The 19,062-nt window shown below is 35.4% G+C and overlaps 1 protein-coding gene across 4 annotated transcripts in view; it reads right to left on the reverse strand.

Annotated features, from left to right (window-relative positions):
* The window catches only part of AspRS-m (aspartyl-tRNA synthetase, mitochondrial), a 73,964-nt gene that overhangs the window by 36,401 nt on the left and 18,501 nt on the right, over positions 1-19,062 (reverse strand). For 2 of the 4 annotated variants that reach the window (XM_089591613.1, XM_014349945.2), the window contains 5 exons: positions 12,292-12,660; positions 12,027-12,203; positions 11,439-11,618; positions 11,292-11,381; positions 10,966-11,178 (listed from right to left, as the gene is read on the reverse strand). In XM_089591613.1, the coding sequence (XP_089447739.1) occupies positions 10,966-11,178; positions 11,292-11,381; positions 11,439-11,618; positions 12,027-12,203; positions 12,292-12,660 (1,029 nt within the window). The remainder of the gene's footprint in view (positions 1-10,965; positions 11,179-11,291; positions 11,382-11,438; positions 11,619-12,026; positions 12,204-12,291; positions 12,661-19,062) is intronic. The other 2 variants (XM_089591618.1, XM_089591624.1) reach the window with 2 other exon arrangements.

The following is a 19,062-nucleotide window of genomic DNA, read 5'->3' on the forward strand; positions in this document are numbered from 1 at the left end:
AAAGTATGAAGTTAAACTTCTATGAAATTATATGGCAAACAGTATAATTTTGAGTATAACAATACCTTCTATGAAACAATATTGTGTACAAAGGTGGTGCAACTATCGTGGGAAAGATTATACCTACGTTGATTGGGTGGAATATCACGTATGATACCACACTTATTTCTCTATATTTAATACCCAAAGTATAATTGTGTACAGAAAATTAAAAAAAACCATCCTGTAGTATAGTTTTCTATAATAGGGTAGTATATTACATGCCAGTGAATGTCCCTTCAGGACGTTAATCACACATAGGTTTTTTTGACAGATATTATTGAAACGTCAAACGTATATTGAAATAGCATAAAAAATACCCACGAAAATTGCAGTTCGTTTGACTGTACCATTATTGTATACATGATACATTAAAAAAAATGGATATTTAACATGTTACCATAAGAAAAAATTACATCAAATGTCATTTATATGATTTATAAGAATCTCCTCATTTTTTGGGTACAAAGGATTACGTTTAGAAAATCCTATCAAATTTTCAAATAGACCTACAAGTAAAATTTTAAATAAATTTAGAAAGAGGGAATAAGGTGTGCGTGAAAGCATGTATATGAGTACATTCGCATAAGAACTAGAATTCCTAGCTTTACTCTACACATTACCGTTCCTGTCATTTCTCTGAACTTTCCCCCACGAACTATGTGAAAAACGTCCTTAAATCAAAGAACCACTTGAATCACGAATGAAAAATTGAAAAAAAATTAAAATACAATAAAAATTAATTGTTGTACTCGTACAGTACAAAAAATTTTTTTATAATTTTTGAAGATTTTGAAAAAATATGAAAGAATAGTATAAAAAATTATTTATTTATTGTAAAAGTAACAAATTGAATACGTAGAAATAAATGTTTATTAATGAATTGGAAGGGTGCTCTGTTAAAATATACCAATTGCTTAGTTTTTTAAGGAGGTTTGGGAGTATCATTCAGAGAGGCGAGGAACGGGGAGTCCCCCTGCCCGCGCATCCGAGACCCCTTTACCGCGCACCTCCTCTTGCACTCTACAAACTTGAAACTGTACGGCTGTAACTGCTTGTATTTTTAAAAAAGGCCTGCTCATAGTAGAGTAAGTAAGGGTCGTGGCTTGAAAGTAAGAAGTTGGGGGTTCAAATAATTTTGGGAAATGTTTTTTTTTTTTTTTTTTTAGAATGAGTTAAAAGAAAAAGAAATAAATTTCATAAAATTTAAAATGTGTGGCGGGGTGAAGGGGGAGAATCAAGCAAAATCCACTTCCGTGACACTTTTTCTCAGGGTCAAAATCTGAAATCGTTGATTTACCCCCGCGTATAACGCGCCTATAGAAGTATAACTTCAAAAACGAGCTCATTGTGTCATTTGGCTTATAACAGTGGTTTATTAATTGAAATTATTATTTATTTACAATGGCACGACTCAAGCGCATTTAATTATTTGGTTAGAGGCGCTGGCTTTGACATGACCCGATTTCTTAATATTCAGAATACTTGAACTCACTATATTAATTGGTTAATACGCTTGTTTATCAATTAACATTGTTTTTTATCAATAACAAAAAGACCCAAGCGTATTTTTTCACTGACAAGAAAGGGCCCCCAGTTGTAGTACTTGGAAAAATGTGTAACTTGTGTTTTTTTTTACGTGCTAACTTGTTAATTTAAGGAGTTAAAATCACCCCTGAAGTTTACCCCCAAAAACTTTTTTTTTAATATTTAAAAAACTATTTGGAGTTTTTTAAATAAAACCAAGCTACATCTTTATTAGTAAAAAACGGTACGATACACAAAACTATTATCTCAAAAGGCGTCAACTCCTATTTTTTTTTGGGTAAATGCTTAATTTTCTGTTATTTTTTTTAAATATGAATATGATAAAATCATCTATTTACAACTACCATAAAGAAAATAAAAAAGTAAAGTTGACAGATTATAATATTTACGAAGGAATAACTTTTTTCTGGACTTTTTTACCCTTAAGGTTACTTTTTATGGAAAACTTATATTAAAAATTATTTTTTGTTGTTTATATTTAAAAACATTGTTCATATATTTTTAAATTTTTAAAATTATATAAAGGAAGTCCCGTTTGTAGAGATTATGGGAAAACAATGTAGTACCCCCCTTCTGGGCAATTCGACATCTAAATAAAAATTTTATGGTTTCGTAAAGGAAAGAGGCGCGAAGGAAGTAAAGAAATCAAGAAGATTAATGCTTCCTTAGTGGGACTATAATCTCTTCGAACGAGGCTTCCTTCATATAATTGCGATCGAACTTCACAACAGGTAAGTTCATTTGATCGGTCAATTATATTTCAGCCGCCTCGTTCTCGAGATTATGGGAAAACAATGTAGATCTTCAGCAACAAACCTTAAAATTATCACTTTATTTATTCAAACTTTTTTTTGTGATACAACTGATTCAAACATACTTGAGATCAACGTTAAGTACAAGCTATGAATCTAAAACCACTGATGCGAAAGCGTCCTCGCTTGACCTGATTGGCTTATTGTAGTGATTGGCAAAGGATTGATAGTTCTTAGTCCAGCCCGCTGTACGTCTTATCACGTCGAGATTAACTCCCTCGACCAGGGCTGCTGAAGTGCTGGCGTGCCTCCTTGAATGTGCTGAGAAGACCTCGGTATCAATGCCACTCTTGTTTAACACGGATTTAATCCACCTTCTAATGGATTGCGCTTCCACTGGTTCAAAAGGCTTCCTAGTCACCACAAATAGCCGTTTTGCTCCTGGCGGTCTCATCGTGCCAGAGACCTCCATATATCGAGCCACCGTGCTTGCAACGCAGACCTTCGGGTTCTTGGTGAACCAGGACAGATTCAGCAATGGCTGGCTCCTTCCTGGTCTTGAGGTTTTCATCAAATCCGAAATCTTTATAAGCATGCCTTCTCTTGTATTCTGAATATTATCCAGATCAATGCTTGCCAAAGTTTATGGTATTCAGCCCGAAATTAAGGCTAGAAGAACTACAGTCTTTTCGGTTAGGTCTGGCAGGTTTAAATTCTCGGCCGGGAACAGCCCTCTCAAATATCGTAGGACGATTGACACATTCTAAATAGTGTCATATTTTGGCTTTGGAGGCTTTAATCTGGCCACCCCCTTCATGAACCTTGAGACTAGCGCTTCCTCACCCAATTTATTTTGGGAGATAAGTGAAATCGCGCTTTTGCGCGCATTCAATGTACTAAAGGACGCCCCGTTGGCAAATTCTTCTGATAGAAACGACAGCATGACTGACTTTTCGGGGGACAGAGGGTCCAGCCCTCTGGCCTCACAGAATCTCCTCCACGCTTTGAGTGAACAGCCTGCTTAAACGTCGCTGGCGCTAACGAAGCTATCATCACCTCTAATGCCTCCACAGGAACTCCCCTCCTCCGGAAGGCCTTCTTGATACACGGGCTGCTATCAGGCGCAGACAGTGTGCTCTGGGGTGACGTAAAGACCTGTGTGATACCCAAGAGATCATTACCAGGTTTGAACATTATCGGTTTGCCTTTTATCATGCGCTTAAAAGACGGGTACCAGACTTGGCTTGACCAGTCCGGGACCACTAACGCCCCTACGGCATCATCCGTTTCTATTTTGAGGAGCACCTTTGAGATCAGCGCAAAAGGAGGAAACGTGTAAAAATAACTCGTATCCCAATCTACCGTGAAAGCATCTCCTCTTTCCGCGTTCTGATAAGGCTTCCACGCGTAAAACCTATAACATTTGGCATTACGGCACTGGCAAATAGGTCCACCCCCGGCTGGCCAAATTCCTTCACTATTCTCTGGAAGGCCCAATCGTTTAAAGACCATTCCGTATCTAAATTTGGGACGCAGGATAGGCAATCTGCCCTGGAGTTATCTGTCGACAAAATGTAAGAGGCGAAAATAAAACTGTTCCTAGCTTCGGCCCACTGCCAGATTTCCCGCGCCAGACTAGTGTATTTCTGGAATGACACACTGCCCATACTATTTATATATGCCAGGACTATTGTATTGTCGACTCGTAATAAAATCGAAGAGTCCTCGACTCCTTTGGCTAGGGCCGCAATACCTAACTTCACTGCTAAAAGTTCTCTGAAATTAATCAAATGAGCTTTATGCGACTCGTTCCAGAATCCATGCGCATCGAATTTGCCATCCATGGCCCCCCAACCTGAATCCGAAGCATCCGTGAAGATCATAAGATCGAACCTATTTGGGTGCGCGCTTTTTTAGCCACTGGTAGTCCTCCACCAGTCGAGCTCCGCTCTCACGGCTGCCGTGATGTGCAGCCTGCCTTTGTAGTTCATGCCACAGCCTAACAACACCACTAACTTGTGCTTTTCAAGAATTTTTGTGTAAAGCAACCCGTACTTTATTGCTGGCAATGTCACGACCAAGCTGCCCAATAACCGTGACAACTCCCTAATGCTACATTCTGATTTGTTACTTATGTAGTCTATATTCCTCAGGTGTCTGTCTATCTTATCCCGTGGTAATAACGTGCATAGTTGAACCAAGTCTAGCAAGAAACCCAAGAACTTGCACAGTGTCGCTGGGACCAAGCTGCACTTCCTTTCGTTCACCAAAAAATCTAGCCACCGTAACAACCTAACCGTTTCTTTTGAATTAAACTTGCAAGCCTAGAAATCGTCACCCAAGCAAAGGAAATCATCTAGGAAAATGACCAAGCTAAATCTGCGCTTTCTTAGATGAAACGCTACCGGTTTTCATATTTTTATAAAAAAGTATGGGCACATGTCAAGCCCGAAAGGAAGGCATGCGTATTGGAAAACTTTTCCCCGAAATCTAAAGCATAAATATATACTCGAACTACTGTGCACTGGGACCGTGTAGTACGCCTCCTCCAAGTTCACTGTACCCATATAGCAGCCAGCGTGAAGGCGAGACTGGGCTCCTCTGATTTCCTCCAACTTGAAGTGAAGCAGGGAGAGCCATTTATTCAGTTCCTTGAGGTTTAGAATAAATCTAAATGAATCATCCTTCTTTGGCTCCAAAAAATACGACGAGTAAAAACGATCCGGCTCGTCTGCTACCTCTTCGACTACACCTTTCTCGATCAGTCTAATCAGCTCGATGCGTATTTTTTCCGTCTCCCCCGCCGAACGAGAGTGACTACCCGTTACAGTAGCTTGGACGGGGAGCGCTTCAAACTCAATCTTATAACCCTTGACGCAACTTAGTACAAATTTGTCTTGGGATATTTTTCGCCAATTGCCATAAAAGTATCTTAACCGGCCTGTGATATGACTTACTTCCAGTTGCTCGCTTCCTGTGAGAGAGCCGTGCTGGTCCCGCGGTCCCTTTGGTACCTTGCGTTGCCCCTGAACTGTAGCCTCGGTCTGCCTTGCTGTTGGCTCTGGCCCGCCTATTGGTGGAACGGCCGCTTTTCCCGCGGGCCCAAGGAGTTTAAAGACTGCCTCTGGGGGGCAGCTCCTTTACCCTTTATTTCTCCTGCTACTTTCTCTATAGCCTTGGCTTTTTTCAGCTTGCGGGAGAGGTCATCACCGAACAACAACTTCTCCGGCTCAGTTCCTTCCAAAATCGCCTTAACCTCTTTGCTCGTAGAGGCCGAGATGCATGCTCTTTTGGACTTGGTTTCTGAGGCGAAGCTCTCTACTATCAGCTTGGCCGCGTCGCCAAGGGACTTGACCAGGTCTAAAGTAAAATCGAAAGCTTTGTACTCCATAACGCTGGCAAGCGCCCAGCCTAACGCTGTAAGCGCCACTCTAATCTGCACTTACCTTTTTGGAATGTGCAAATCGCAAGCTTTGGCATGATTCGACAAGATGTGTGCCACTTCTGGGTTAAGTTCCAGGGGGACGAAACCGTCCGCACACTTGTATATTTCCAGAAGAGAGTCTTTCTCTTCCTTAGAGAGGCCGTTCTTGCACCACCAATTCCAGCAAGATTTCAGCGCTGCCGACAGGGATATTTTTTCCCAGGCTTGAGAGCGTGAAGGGTCTGGCCCTAAGGCGGCTTCTATCCCCGGGTCCATATTTTCGTTCTCTGGAGACTCTTCATCGTCTTCTTTCTCTGCCAAAGATAACAGAGAGTACTTGTTAGCCAGAGCTCAAGACGACTACATATAAAATAATAAGCATCGCACTAACGTCGATGAAGTTGTTTTCTATAGGTGACGAACACGGAAAATAATAAATTTGCATGTGTAAACATGCAGCCTGCCGAGAGAAAATATACTTAAAACCGTCACCGATACGTGTCAAGGCGTGATACAAGCGCCAGCCCGCCAAGATGGTATACTCGTATACTCTCGGGGCAAAAGTAAACATTCTTAACTTATCTTACCTTGCTCTGCACGCCAAGCAAGACGTGTGAGCTGCCACTCGCTCAACAAGAAGAAGAAGAGAGAAGAGGAGAACAAAGGAGACTACGACGCGACGTTAATGTGTTTATTTGCTGCCTCGCAGCCTGTGTACGTTCCACTATAAATAAAGAGTATTTTTCCACAAAACATTGCCTTCTTCGTCCTGGGGATCACTTTCCCCGGAATGTGCGCTCAACCCGTCATCCTCAGCATCGTTTTCCTCTGCTAGCTGGATGCCCAGCGCCTCTGCCAATTCTGCCTGCGCACTTCTCATCTTCTTTCTAAACTCTTCCACTTCTTGGTTAGAGAAGCGTCACTTACTTATTTTGATTTTTGATAACTTGTTGTCTCTTGCCCACAAAAAAGGGAATGAGGCTGGCTCGGCGATCAAGAGGCGGGGTGAGCGAGGTGGGTGGCGTACGGCACTTCCTTTGTTTTGTCTCTAAACTTGTGGTCGAATTGCTCGGAAGGGGAGGTACTACATTATTTTCCCATAATCTCGAGAACGAGGCGACCGAAATATAATTGTATTTTTTAGACGTCTAATGTATACATGTCTTTAATTTTGAATGACCCTAATTTTTTCACAGTCGAATGAATTTTACTAAAAAGATATAGATATCCCAAAAACATATTTATAGAGAAAGATTCGATAAAGGAGAAATATGAAAATTTTTACGTAGTTTTTAGGGGAGCTCCTAAGCTATTTCAAACGTCGAGAAATTAAGGGAAGGCGAAGAGGTTGCTAATTTAATTTAGCTCTTAAAAATTTGTAGTACAGGGATGTATATCTTTCTTCGCTACATAGTCCATTTAAGGGCTGTCCACACCTCCCCCCAATACCTCTATAGCTTTTACACACTTATCACACAAAATGAGGAAAAATTCGTGTTATTTTTCTGTGATTTTAATCCAATTAAATATGGGTTGACCCTGCTACAGGCTTTGTATTACCTGCAGGCCTGACGCAAATATTTTGTTACCACCTACGACTCTCCCTCCCCACAACCTTTCTTCCAAATAAAATAGAATTCATTGGAATTTTTCGTTATTTTGCATAAGCTTTTTTTTAGATACCTACAGCTTTCCACAACTAACTAGATAGTTTGGTTGATTGGTAATTAATCAATTATTGGGTTATATAGGTTATTCGCTCAATTTTTTACGAATTTTCTCGAGTACTCCCAAAAAATCGTAAGTCTTCCAAATCTGATTACAGCCCTTAAATACAGCACCCTCAAAAGGATTAAATTATTTAGTTATTAAATAATCGCGAGATTTTTTGGGTACTGATGTACTAAATAAGTTGTGTATTTCATTAAATGATAAAAAAAAAAAATACTTTTTTGATTGAATATGTGAGAACAAACAAAAAATTATTTTTATTGATGGTTCAGGTCGTACAGGTTATAAATTATTGTATAATACTTCAATTTACTATTTCATTTCAAGCAAATAAAGTAATCGTCAATGGCATAAACTGGTATTGCCTTAATATTACTCTTTCAGGAAATGATGATTAAAAAAACTCTTAAATTACCGATAAAATTATTTAATGCTGTAAGTCATTTTTAGGAACTATAATCTGATTTTAAAAAATTGCAGGAAGTTTATTTAATTATGTAGAATAAGGCTTCAATAATCCCAGAAAAAAATATATAGAAATGATTTACCAAAATTTCAAGAATTTTTAAAATTTTGGTTTAAAATATTCAATGTAAGGAACAATTTTTGATAATCGAAAAAAATTGGATATAGAAATGTTAAATTATTCGGCATTCCCAGAAAATGTTTAACAGATAATGTATTTCAAAATATTAAGTAGAGTAAGATTTAAGCAGTTTAATTTTAACAACCAGTAATAAATATACATATTTCCTAAGCTATAAAATTGTTATGTAAAAATTTCTACTATAACGAAATTAGAAGTGACACAATTAAATCAATATAATATTTAAACAAAAACAATGATCGTGAAAAATTGTTTATGAATTATTTATTCCACGCAAAATTTATTTCAAGTAATTTCAACACCTTTATTATTGATTTTCTTTAAAAAAACCTAGATTCCTACGTGGCATGGACGCTAGAATGCAAATAACGTTTTCATACAGTAAGAGTCAGAAAATGATTCATGTATAGTAATAAAGTATGAAAATCAAATTTTTTCTGACGATTCTTCAAATTAAAAAAAAATATGTATTACATATTCATTATTCATATTACTTTTATTTTTTATAATTAGAAAGTCACTTCGTGCTTAAAAACCATAGTTACCACTAAAATGGATTACAGATACCAGAATATTATCTTTAGAGTAAAAAAAACTAATTAAAATTTGATATAGTTATATTGATTTTTGTAGGTTAACGAACTAAATGAAAATTTTAAGTGTTAAATTGTAACGGAAAATTCTATTTTGCTCCAAATATATGATAAGCATTCTAACGATTAAGCACAATGTTTGTGATTTATTTTCCTGTTTCTAGACTCGTACTTTTTTATTCATAAAACTACATTTATAACAAAAATTACAATAATATAATGAAAAAAACCGTTCACGTAACATTAAAATCAAATATTTCTCACTTTCTAGAAGATGGAGAAACACTGTACCAAGTGGGGAAGAACCGAGGTGATAAGCGAGCAAGAAATAACGATAAGCAACAGTCCCAGGAGGGTCGATAGAGCACTTGTATTTATTGTTTGCTTTTGGTATTTATATGAAAAACAACAACAAAACGATTAAAAACAACGCCTTTAAAAACAAAATAGGATAGTACTTCATGATCAATAAAATTATTGATGAATCATCAAGAAGACGACAATTGGAGCAAAGACTACTCGTAAAACGGAGTCACCGTTACCAACACTACATAACTGCACTTGTCGTGGTTATCCGAAAACCTTTCCGAAATATTTAGCGTGAAAGCACTCGTATTACTGACACCAAGAACGTTTTTACCTCATCCTGGCTTCCTCCCAATTATCTCCTGGAGGGTCTTCAAACACACAAAAAATATATACATACAGCCCATGCTTCGTGTATGGAGGATTTTGTAGAACACCATATTTTTTAGTTCTATTAATATAATTAAAGAGTACGAATCCAGAATTGTCACGACACTACCACATTTATCTCGAATATCTCTCATTAAATACACTTATATTAAACCATATTTCGGTATCATAGCTAGCAAGGCCGCGGCCACTGAACTACAGGAAAATCTTGTGCAAGAAAAGCTGTTGAACCGAGTCAATATACTGAAAAATAAACAATCAAGGTGCGTAAAGAACTTTAGCAAACTATACAAGCTTACAACATATATGACAATTTAAAACGAAAAATTTAAAAGTTGAATACATAAATATTTCATATATTAAATCGAAAGACATTTGTTTAATAAGTTAAAGCAGTATAGGTTAGTGATCGCAATACAAGATGTGTGTGTGTGTGTGTGCGTGTGCAGAACTACATAATGGCTCTGTGGATTGTGTGTCTGCCTGCAGATGGTGAGTAGGAGTTGAGCTTCTACAAAAATCAAACCTCTGACTCAGTGCTTTGTCCTACTGTTACCATTATGCTAGCACCCACCATACGGCTAAATACACAATATAGTATGAAAATAATCGTGTTTGAGCTTTAGGCAATAATAAATATTAATAGAACATATTTGTGTGTATAGAAAACACACATAAAGTACTAAAATTTAATGTGCGATTTCACAAACTTCAATTTTTATTAAAAGTGAACGCGTATTTCGACATTGCAAAAAAAAAGTCAGTATCAAATAAAGCTAGATATACCAAAACTGATCAAGGTGAAAAGTGAGACTTTTAATATTAAAAAAATAATGTACAGAATGTAAACTTAATTTTATTTGAATTTAAAATAATTTTGTAAGATCCACGTGGGATCCATATTTGGAATAATTAGTACGCACGTCAACTTTATTTTACAAAGCAAAATAATTATGTAGAAGAAAATAAGAAAACAACCTTGTCTAGTTAAAATGCTTTGCCCTGAAAATTAACAAATACATATATTTTTTTTATTTTTCCATAGATAGAATACGTACTAATACTCACTTTCTGTAAGTATGTCAATCGTACGTCTACTTTTTGAGAAAAAAATAATTGAAATTTGATAAAATCAGATGTGCATTCTTGTCTAACGCCTAGTGTCTTGTACAAACTATTTTTATTTTGCTGCCCTTTTTTAAAGATTGCTAACAAAAAAATTTATTTCTTCGTTTTGAAAGTGACAGGAATCGTTTTGTTAGTTATCAAGAAATTTGAAGGTTTGTTTCTATGAGCAATTTAACTTGCAAAAACATAAACAAGCTTACGTTACGGTTCTTATTCTTATGATGTTACCAACTTTTTTGTATACAAAAGATACAAACTGCTTTATCAATAGAGTAGCTTTTGTAAAACTACCGCTACATGGGACACCTATTAAGGGCAAAGCACCATAAGATGACTTGACTGATCAAGTATGAAGCTATAAATATCTAGACTGCCTTTTGGTATTTCATTATACAAAATAATTTAATTTTATAATTTTATGGGATCAAGAAAGATTTTAATACTCACAGCATCTGATTTTGGACCATAGCTTAATAATAAAATATCATCTTGCTTTAAATTTAGAGATTTAACAATACCAATTCTGGTACATTCAGAAAACAACGTTCTTAGCTCACATAATCTAGTATCCGATACTGTTAATTGAATTAATGAAGCCTTTGGATAAGTTTTTTTGGAAAAAGCACTCAATGTTTCTTTAATAGATTTAGTTAAAAAAGGCTAAAAAATATTTTCACTTAAAATTTCAAAAATAAATGTTACAGTTGTTGGATCAATGTTTTTTTTAAATGAACTAGGCTAAAATAATAATAAAGGAAAAAAAGGAAAATTACTTGTTTAGCAATGAGTGTTGTAGCATAGATATCAAATGATTCATCAAAATTATCATCACTATAACGTCTGGTTGGTGAAACTTTGTGTATCTGAAATTACCATTTATCTTGAAATATTAAATTTAAATCAAAAATATTCTTGCTTACCTTCCCTGGTATTCTTAAGTCTGGACAGTCAGTACCATATGTCTCCATCGCTTCTTCATAAGTTAAGTGTTGAAATGGAGTTATCGGTAACTCTAAAAATTCTGGCCAACTATACAATATTAATTCTTCGATCATTTCCATAACATCTTTACGGCTTACAAAAGACATTTCAATATCAAGCTAAAGTAATTCAAATAAAATTAAAAACAAGATTAAAATAAACATCGGCATCGAAAAAATTAACGTAATTTAATGGATCAAGCATTAAATTTACATCCATTACAATCATCTTTGACAGTGAAAGTATTCAAAAATTATTGTAAAAAAAACTTTCTGATAAAACAGAAAATTTAATTGATACAAAGTAGAATTTTACACCTAATCTACATCCATTCTTGTTTTCGAATGTGAAGATGAAGGTTACCTATTGGATGGTTCATCAAGTCACTGAATTTGCTTAAGGATTATAGTATTCGAGAATGAGAATCAATGTATATCTGGTGCAAATATTTCTTTTGAAACACTTAATGATTTAACACATTTAGTGCTCATTCCATTAAGATTGACTTTATCTGAGGAAATATTTACTTGAGTGAATTCAGGTTGCCTATCACTTCTAGAGCCCTCATCCCTGAAACATTGAGCAACTTGAAAATATCTGTCAATCCCACCGACCATTAGTAACTGTTTGAACTGCTGTGGACTTTGAACAAGGGAATAAAACTTGCCTGGGTGTTTGGTTGGAACCACGAATTCTTGGGCACCCTGTAAAAAAAAATGTTAAAAATAAAATAAATACGTGATGAATTTATCTGTATAGCACACAATTCCAATGGTTAAAAAATTGACATACTCCAGGCGTTTTGCGAAACAAGGTTGGAGTTACAACATCAATGAAGCCACATCGATTACTAAGATAGTCCCTCATTTTCATAATCATCCATGACCTAATCCTTAAATTTTTTTGCAGCTTTTGAAATCTAAGTGCTAGATACCTGTATTGTAGTTGAAGCGATTCCTTAGCTTTGCTATAATTTCTAATGGAAAATGGTAACTGTTGTGTCGCTAAATTTAAAATGTCTACAGCCTCTGTAAGAACCTCAATACTTCCCGTTTTCATTTTCAAATTACATTTATCCTTAGGTCTTGATACGACAACGCCTATTATTCCAAGGACGCTTTCATACGACAAGTTTTTCAAAATATTAGACAAATCTTCTCTCTACAACAACATAAAAGGAAAGTTAAACGTGATATTAAATATTGTTAAAAGAAAACATAGTTTTTTTGTTGTGAATATTTTATAATAAATACGATAGAATTATAGTAGTAGAATAAATGGTTAGCTATAACTTTTCAATATGATTAAGAAGTAACTAAGGATATTAATGTGGATAATATTGTCATGGTGTAACTCTAAAATAATATCTATATTTATTGTTAAAAAATGTAAGTTTTGGTAATCTAACGCTTGCAATTATTTAAGGAGTTGGGGCGCAATTAAATTAACGATAAAAATGTTTCCAAAAAAAAAAATATCTTGTAAAGAAACACTGAATAGATGTGGTCACTAAATATGAACGAAATCGCTTTAAAAAATTTTGAGAAAAAAATCCATAAATTTTCCCTTTTTCATCGTGTTTAACATAGAATCAAATTTAAGTTGCCAAAAAAGTTTTGGAAAAATACCTATTACGCTTGACATAGCAATGAAAATGTTTTAAAAAACTGAAATGTTATTTATGACAGCTTCATTGATAACGTGCAAAGTTTCAACAAAATTGCGTCTGCAGTTATGAAAGTGTTTGCACATCAGTAAAAAAATTTGTTTCCAGCTCGTATGCTACACTTCTGCGGGAAACAAGGACGCACAAAAGTACACTGTCTGCCGTCAGCTCAACTTTTGACGTGGCATGATGGCTTTTCACAAAATCACTTCTAAAAGCCGTTCTACTCGAAATTTTTTATCTAAAATTTGGTATAGCTCTTCATAACACTTTGTACTTTAATACCATATCATTAAAATCGCTAATTTCAAAAATTCATTGAACACTTTTATCTTTACAAGATCAGATTGACTACACCGTTTACTTCTTATTTTTATCTCCCACAAAAAAAGTATTTAAGCTATTTGATTTATACTATAAAAAACTTGATATCTTGAAGAATATTCTGTAAATTTTTTAAAACATATCGTTAATGCACTAATAAGTACTTGTGAGTTGAACACAATTGCATTTCCCATAATCGAGAGAGCAGACGTTTTTGAGCAAGGTTATCACAATAGATTTTATCATAGCACCTTGTGTACATACAAGAGCTCCTCTCCCTTCCCACGGGAGCGACTTATCTGCCTTAAATGAAATTACGTTTTCATGTCTGGGATCTTGAATAAAAAACTTCATTTTTTCCATCTAGTAGATTGTAAAAAATTATTCAGACTTTCCTTCTCACATAAACAAAAAATTGTAAGGATACAATTCATTAAATTTTTAGGAGTAGGAATAAAATACGTTATAAAGATACAAAAATTGCATGTCTTAATGATTTCATAAGCCCTATTCACGATCTTTGACGATATTTATGTTTATTAGTTTTTGCTAGATGAAAAAAAAAGAAAAATACGTATCAAAAGTTTTGAAATTATCTATTTAAAAGAGCCTCTAAAGCTTTTTTTTTACAAGATTTTATAAACCTGTATTATAATTATTAAATATTATGTAATACTTCACTTTTCGATACTAATGTATCACACATACAGTAACTAGTATACACATAACCTTGACGATGTTGGTATTATTATAAATTCTTATTTGACTTATAAAAGAGATGCTTGTCATTATTGGCCAGGTGCATGTCATGCAGCGCCACTCTTGGTGTCAAAATCATGCAACCACGGGTACCCACATTATACGTCAACAGCATTCACCGAGGCACACTTTTGTAATAATCAATTAATTAGCAAAAAATTAGTACATTTATTCATCTGATAATGGATGTTATCATAAAAACAGGCTTTAGGAACATCACACACTCGATTTGTTTTAACTCTGAAGCCTTAAAAAAAGGTAAACAGTTGGTTGAAGGTAGTCATGTGTGCGATGTTACATAATTTCAAAGTGATGGAGTTAGCAATTTGACAAGTGCCGTCGTAATAAGGCAGATCTCGGTCACTTCAGCTCCCTAAAAAGTTAACCTGTATGTACGTTTTATTCAGATTATTTAAAAAATTGTTTAAGTTGCAATGCACATGAAAATTACCTTCATTTAGAGTTGGATAATCATCAAAATTTATATAATTTTACTCTATCTGTCTTTGCGCTACTGTTACACTGAACAACACAGCACTTTCTTACACCCATATTTCATAAATGTTTAAATAATAGAAATTACAATGATCATGTCTTATTTCGCGTATTTATATTTCTTTTTGCCGTCTGCTTCTGAGAGTGTGCTCTGGATCGTATACTAACGAGGCTTCGTTAATATGTTTTTACATTTTACAGCCGTTCTTGGCACCACATAGTTCATTTTTTTACATTTCTGTAACGGCAATTTCATAATACTGATACTATTTATGCATACGTGATGATAACATCTGTAAATTTGATGAAATACTGTTATTTTTCCCTTTATTAAGCAAAAATGACAGTACTTTCGTACCCCAGGTTTCCTGTTTTCACCACTACGCACGCTGGCGTTGACTCATCTATCCCCTCCCATCCCTTGCACCTGGCCAATACTATCACAATATTGCGAACAGGTCACATGATCAATACTAAAATTGTTATTTCATAAAAGCTTGTTAATACATGCACTTACAAAAATTTTTTGAAACATTTTTCACTAATAAATCTAAAATATTATACAAGGGAAAGTTATGCAAAAAGGGACGAGAGTACAACATTTTTCCTTAGTTGTATGAATGCCTCCTAAACCAAAGGCAAAGGAGGTGAACATCCAGAAGTCAATGCCATACTTTTCTTGTGTGTATCGTGTACGATTTTTCACCCTTTTCTGTCAAAATATGAAGTTTTTTCGACGATTTTGGGGTCGAAAGAGCAACATAACCTTCTAGGTAAAACTAGTATTCTCTGTTTACTAGAAAAGTATTCTATCGTGAACTGTTTGAAAATTTCCTCCCGAGCTGTAGGCTAGCAGAAAATACGAGTTTTTATCCGAAAGACGTGTGGGGCTTTCATCCCTGAAATCAGAGAAGAAAAGAAGTCTCAGCCAGAGTTTGGCAAAATATCTTGTAAACATAGTTAAAGACAAAAATCTCATAAAAAAACATGGTTCAAATATAATTACTGATGCAGTCTTTCAGTTTTCACGTTATTAGTAAAATTTTTTTCACACAGCATCTAGTCATAGCTTTAATTTTAATCTTAATTTTAATAAATATTCTATTATTAAGTAAATGAATCTTATATTAAGAGCTAGGAGATGTGATTAAAAACGATTTAGTTCTCGTAACTTTAATTATAACTAGCAGCCCCCCCGTTTTGGCTTCGCCCGAGAATTACTAAATAAAAACCGTAGTGTGTTGACATGTAATGTGAAACGTTTTCAGTTAAAAATTTTACACATATTCCTGACACATCTCAGAACAAAAATCTTCTTATTAAAAACATATTTTTTCGGAATCCATATAGTTTATTTGGTCAAATAGTAGGGTGTGAAAATTCAAAAAAAAATAATTATGCTAGAAAGTACCGTGCATTCTTTATGCCATAAAATAATCGGTGGCCATAAGAAGCCGTTGATTTACAGTTTCTCCCGTATAATTCACGAAAAGGGCTATTTTTTTAAGCTGTTAAGATTTTAAACCCCCAAAAAATTTATATTAAAAAAATTTTTTTTTCTCATATCTCACAACTTTATTACCAGAACAACAAAGTCCTGGACCTTAAACCCTACATTTTTATTGCCACAAAAACACAAAAACATTTTTTACTTATTTAAAAATCTGAAGTAGGATCTTTGAAGATTTCAGAGATTGCTGTGAGGGTACAATGAAAAGCTTATCTCTCACGTAATGGACTCTTTATTTGTCGATTTTGACGCTGCTGTTTTACTCTCGATAAATTTTCTGCGTCAGTTTCTTGACGCCTAAGCAAAATTGTACTTATTGGATACATTTGAAGTTTTTCTTCCAATTCACCCTCTTGCGACTTTTAGCATGCTTAAAATTTTTGTGACCCCTAAAAGCTGTTTTCTGTCAACTTTGTTAAGGTCTAATAAATTTTTTGGCAAAGTAGTTCAACGTCCGATGGCCCTAAAAAAGACCGGTGAGCTTCTTAAGTAAACTCTTTCAGTCTTCAGTTAACAGCAATTGTGACTGCCTGGATACCTCAAGGTGATCTTCTCTGGCCTAATGTTGAAAACCCAGACTACTCGGAAGAAAAATTACAAAGTCCGAAGCTTTGGGGCTAGTTGTAGTGCTCTTTCCCAACGTCTCCCGGTGTAACGTCGAAGACGTTGGTGTCTAAAGCACCCTTTTTATTTTGCAGATTCAGTTTTTTGATAATCTTAGATGGAGAGATTGGTTAGTGATACTTGTCCAGTAGAGGCTGTCCCGTTGGCTCAAGTTTTTTTTCCTTCATAGCTGTTATAGGTTTGCCCAGTGCAGACCTTGGAGAGGATCAGTGATTCCTGGTTTAATGCTTAGAGTCGAGAGGGTAATATAGGGTCGTCGGTCACCGGGTTTTCCAGCCTTGCGACGAACAACTCCGCAGGTGACGTCTGCCAGTGAATAGCTGACTTGGTTTAATAGTGCCCGTCTTTAGTTGATACAGTCTTTAAGTCGACGAATCGCTTCCGGAAATGGTAATAAAAATGTATTTGTTGGCAAGGTAGTTTACACTTAGGTAGATCCTAAAAAGAACCGATGAAATTGATGGTTAAGTAGGGAACGCCAATACTTATAATGGCCCTAAAAAGCGCCAGTGGTGAAACTTCCAGGCTATTCTTTTTTATTATTCCTGATGAAGAGCTGGCTACGGGTTGCTTGATTCTTACCCTGGGAGTCTCATGTACGGAGACTGTGATGAAAGGAGGTACGCCGCTGACCAAACAATATCTCGTCTCGGGTCGTTCCCGGGATGACCAACCGCTCATCGTTAGACGGGAACATGTGGGTAAGCGCGTTGGGAACGCGATGACCAAGAAGGTAGCCATTGTGGCTACCCGTGCCCCTCAGAGCTGTTTTCCCTGGCTTACATTTGTAGCCACAAATTCTCTAACTGCACCAGGTGAGATGGTGGGACTGCCACACAACTGTGGTGAGTTGGAGCAGATTGAGCTCTGGCTAGATATGTCTCCTGATATTGTGGCAGAGACGACATCGGTTGGAATAATTTTTTTTTTTTGGTTCCACTCGTCGAGATTCAGGGTGAATGGACATCTAGGTCCCTTCCCCCTTGGATAAGAGTGTCGTCCGTAACCGGGATACCCAGCTGCAAGACTGTCATCAGCATACTTTATACAGCTCGTTGAACTGCCGAAGCTCGACTACATCACTATCGATACGATCCAGCCTATTATAACCACACTTATTTAATTCTGTTGCAGGTAGCCTCGATTTTATGTCGACGCCACCTAGCGGATTTTACTGAACTAAAGTGAAAAGCTGGCGTATTTTTGCAAAACTTTGAGCTCATTTATTGCTTTTGTTATTTAATTTTTTACGACAAAAACTATATTAAAACCATCTAGGAAGTATCATGAATCTGTGTGCAAAATTTCAACAAAATCGGTTCAGTAGTTTTCGCGGTTAGCGATTACAACGGTTTTAGCGTTCTAGCTTTATATATTAGTAAGATTTATTTTAACCTGAACTAAGCGTAAGAGCTCATAGAAAATCCTGCATTTTCTTAGACTCAACAAAAACTGCATTGTAGATTCTATTCTTTCTTTTATATTGATTATTTTTTTAAATTTCTAAAGCCTTCAGTTTGATTTTGATTCAAATTTCAATATTATAAAGTACAAACGATCAATTTTTTTAATTTATAGTGTGGAATACTACAATAAAAGTAATACAAATGAATTTCAAGTAATTCAAGATTTACGAAAAAAAACTTTTAACTATTTACGCTGGGGGTTGGCGCGCGAAGCGTGCAGGGAGGGGGCGAAGTCTCACTAGTATATATATACTTATATACCCCTAGTTGCGTTATAACTCTAATTTTTTCGAAATAAGCTTTGCATTGATATTTTATAAAGCCTTCAAAAGTGACAAAATTAATTGTTAGTATGAAAAAATATATGTTAAAGAAGATTTGACGGAATTCGGAGTACTACGGCATTTTTAAAAATACTCGAGAATAGATGTTCTGGGAAATGAATACTGGGCTGCTTTTAAGTAAATATGAAGAACAGGCTGCTAATTCCAAATGAAAGTGGTAAAGTTTATGTAGAAAGAGAGATGTGCCCTTTTTTTTGGTGAGCTTTAGTATTTCTTATAGTGGCCTCCTTTTTTAAATGAGCTGTCTATCCTATATGTGTCAACAGATACTTCTAAAATTTATTAATCAAGCACTCCTTGTTTTTTTTCAACTGTTGCTTAGATGCTGTCTGTGGGTCAAAGAATTTTACAAAATATTAAGTATCTTTAATGTTT

The sequence above is a fragment of the Copidosoma floridanum genome, unplaced genomic scaffold (genome assembly GCF_036245765.1).
Source record: "Copidosoma floridanum isolate Cflo_tuat_1 unplaced genomic scaffold, Cflo_Japanese_pri ptg000001l, whole genome shotgun sequence".
Classification (NCBI taxonomy): domain Eukaryota; kingdom Metazoa; phylum Arthropoda; class Insecta; order Hymenoptera; family Encyrtidae; genus Copidosoma; species Copidosoma floridanum.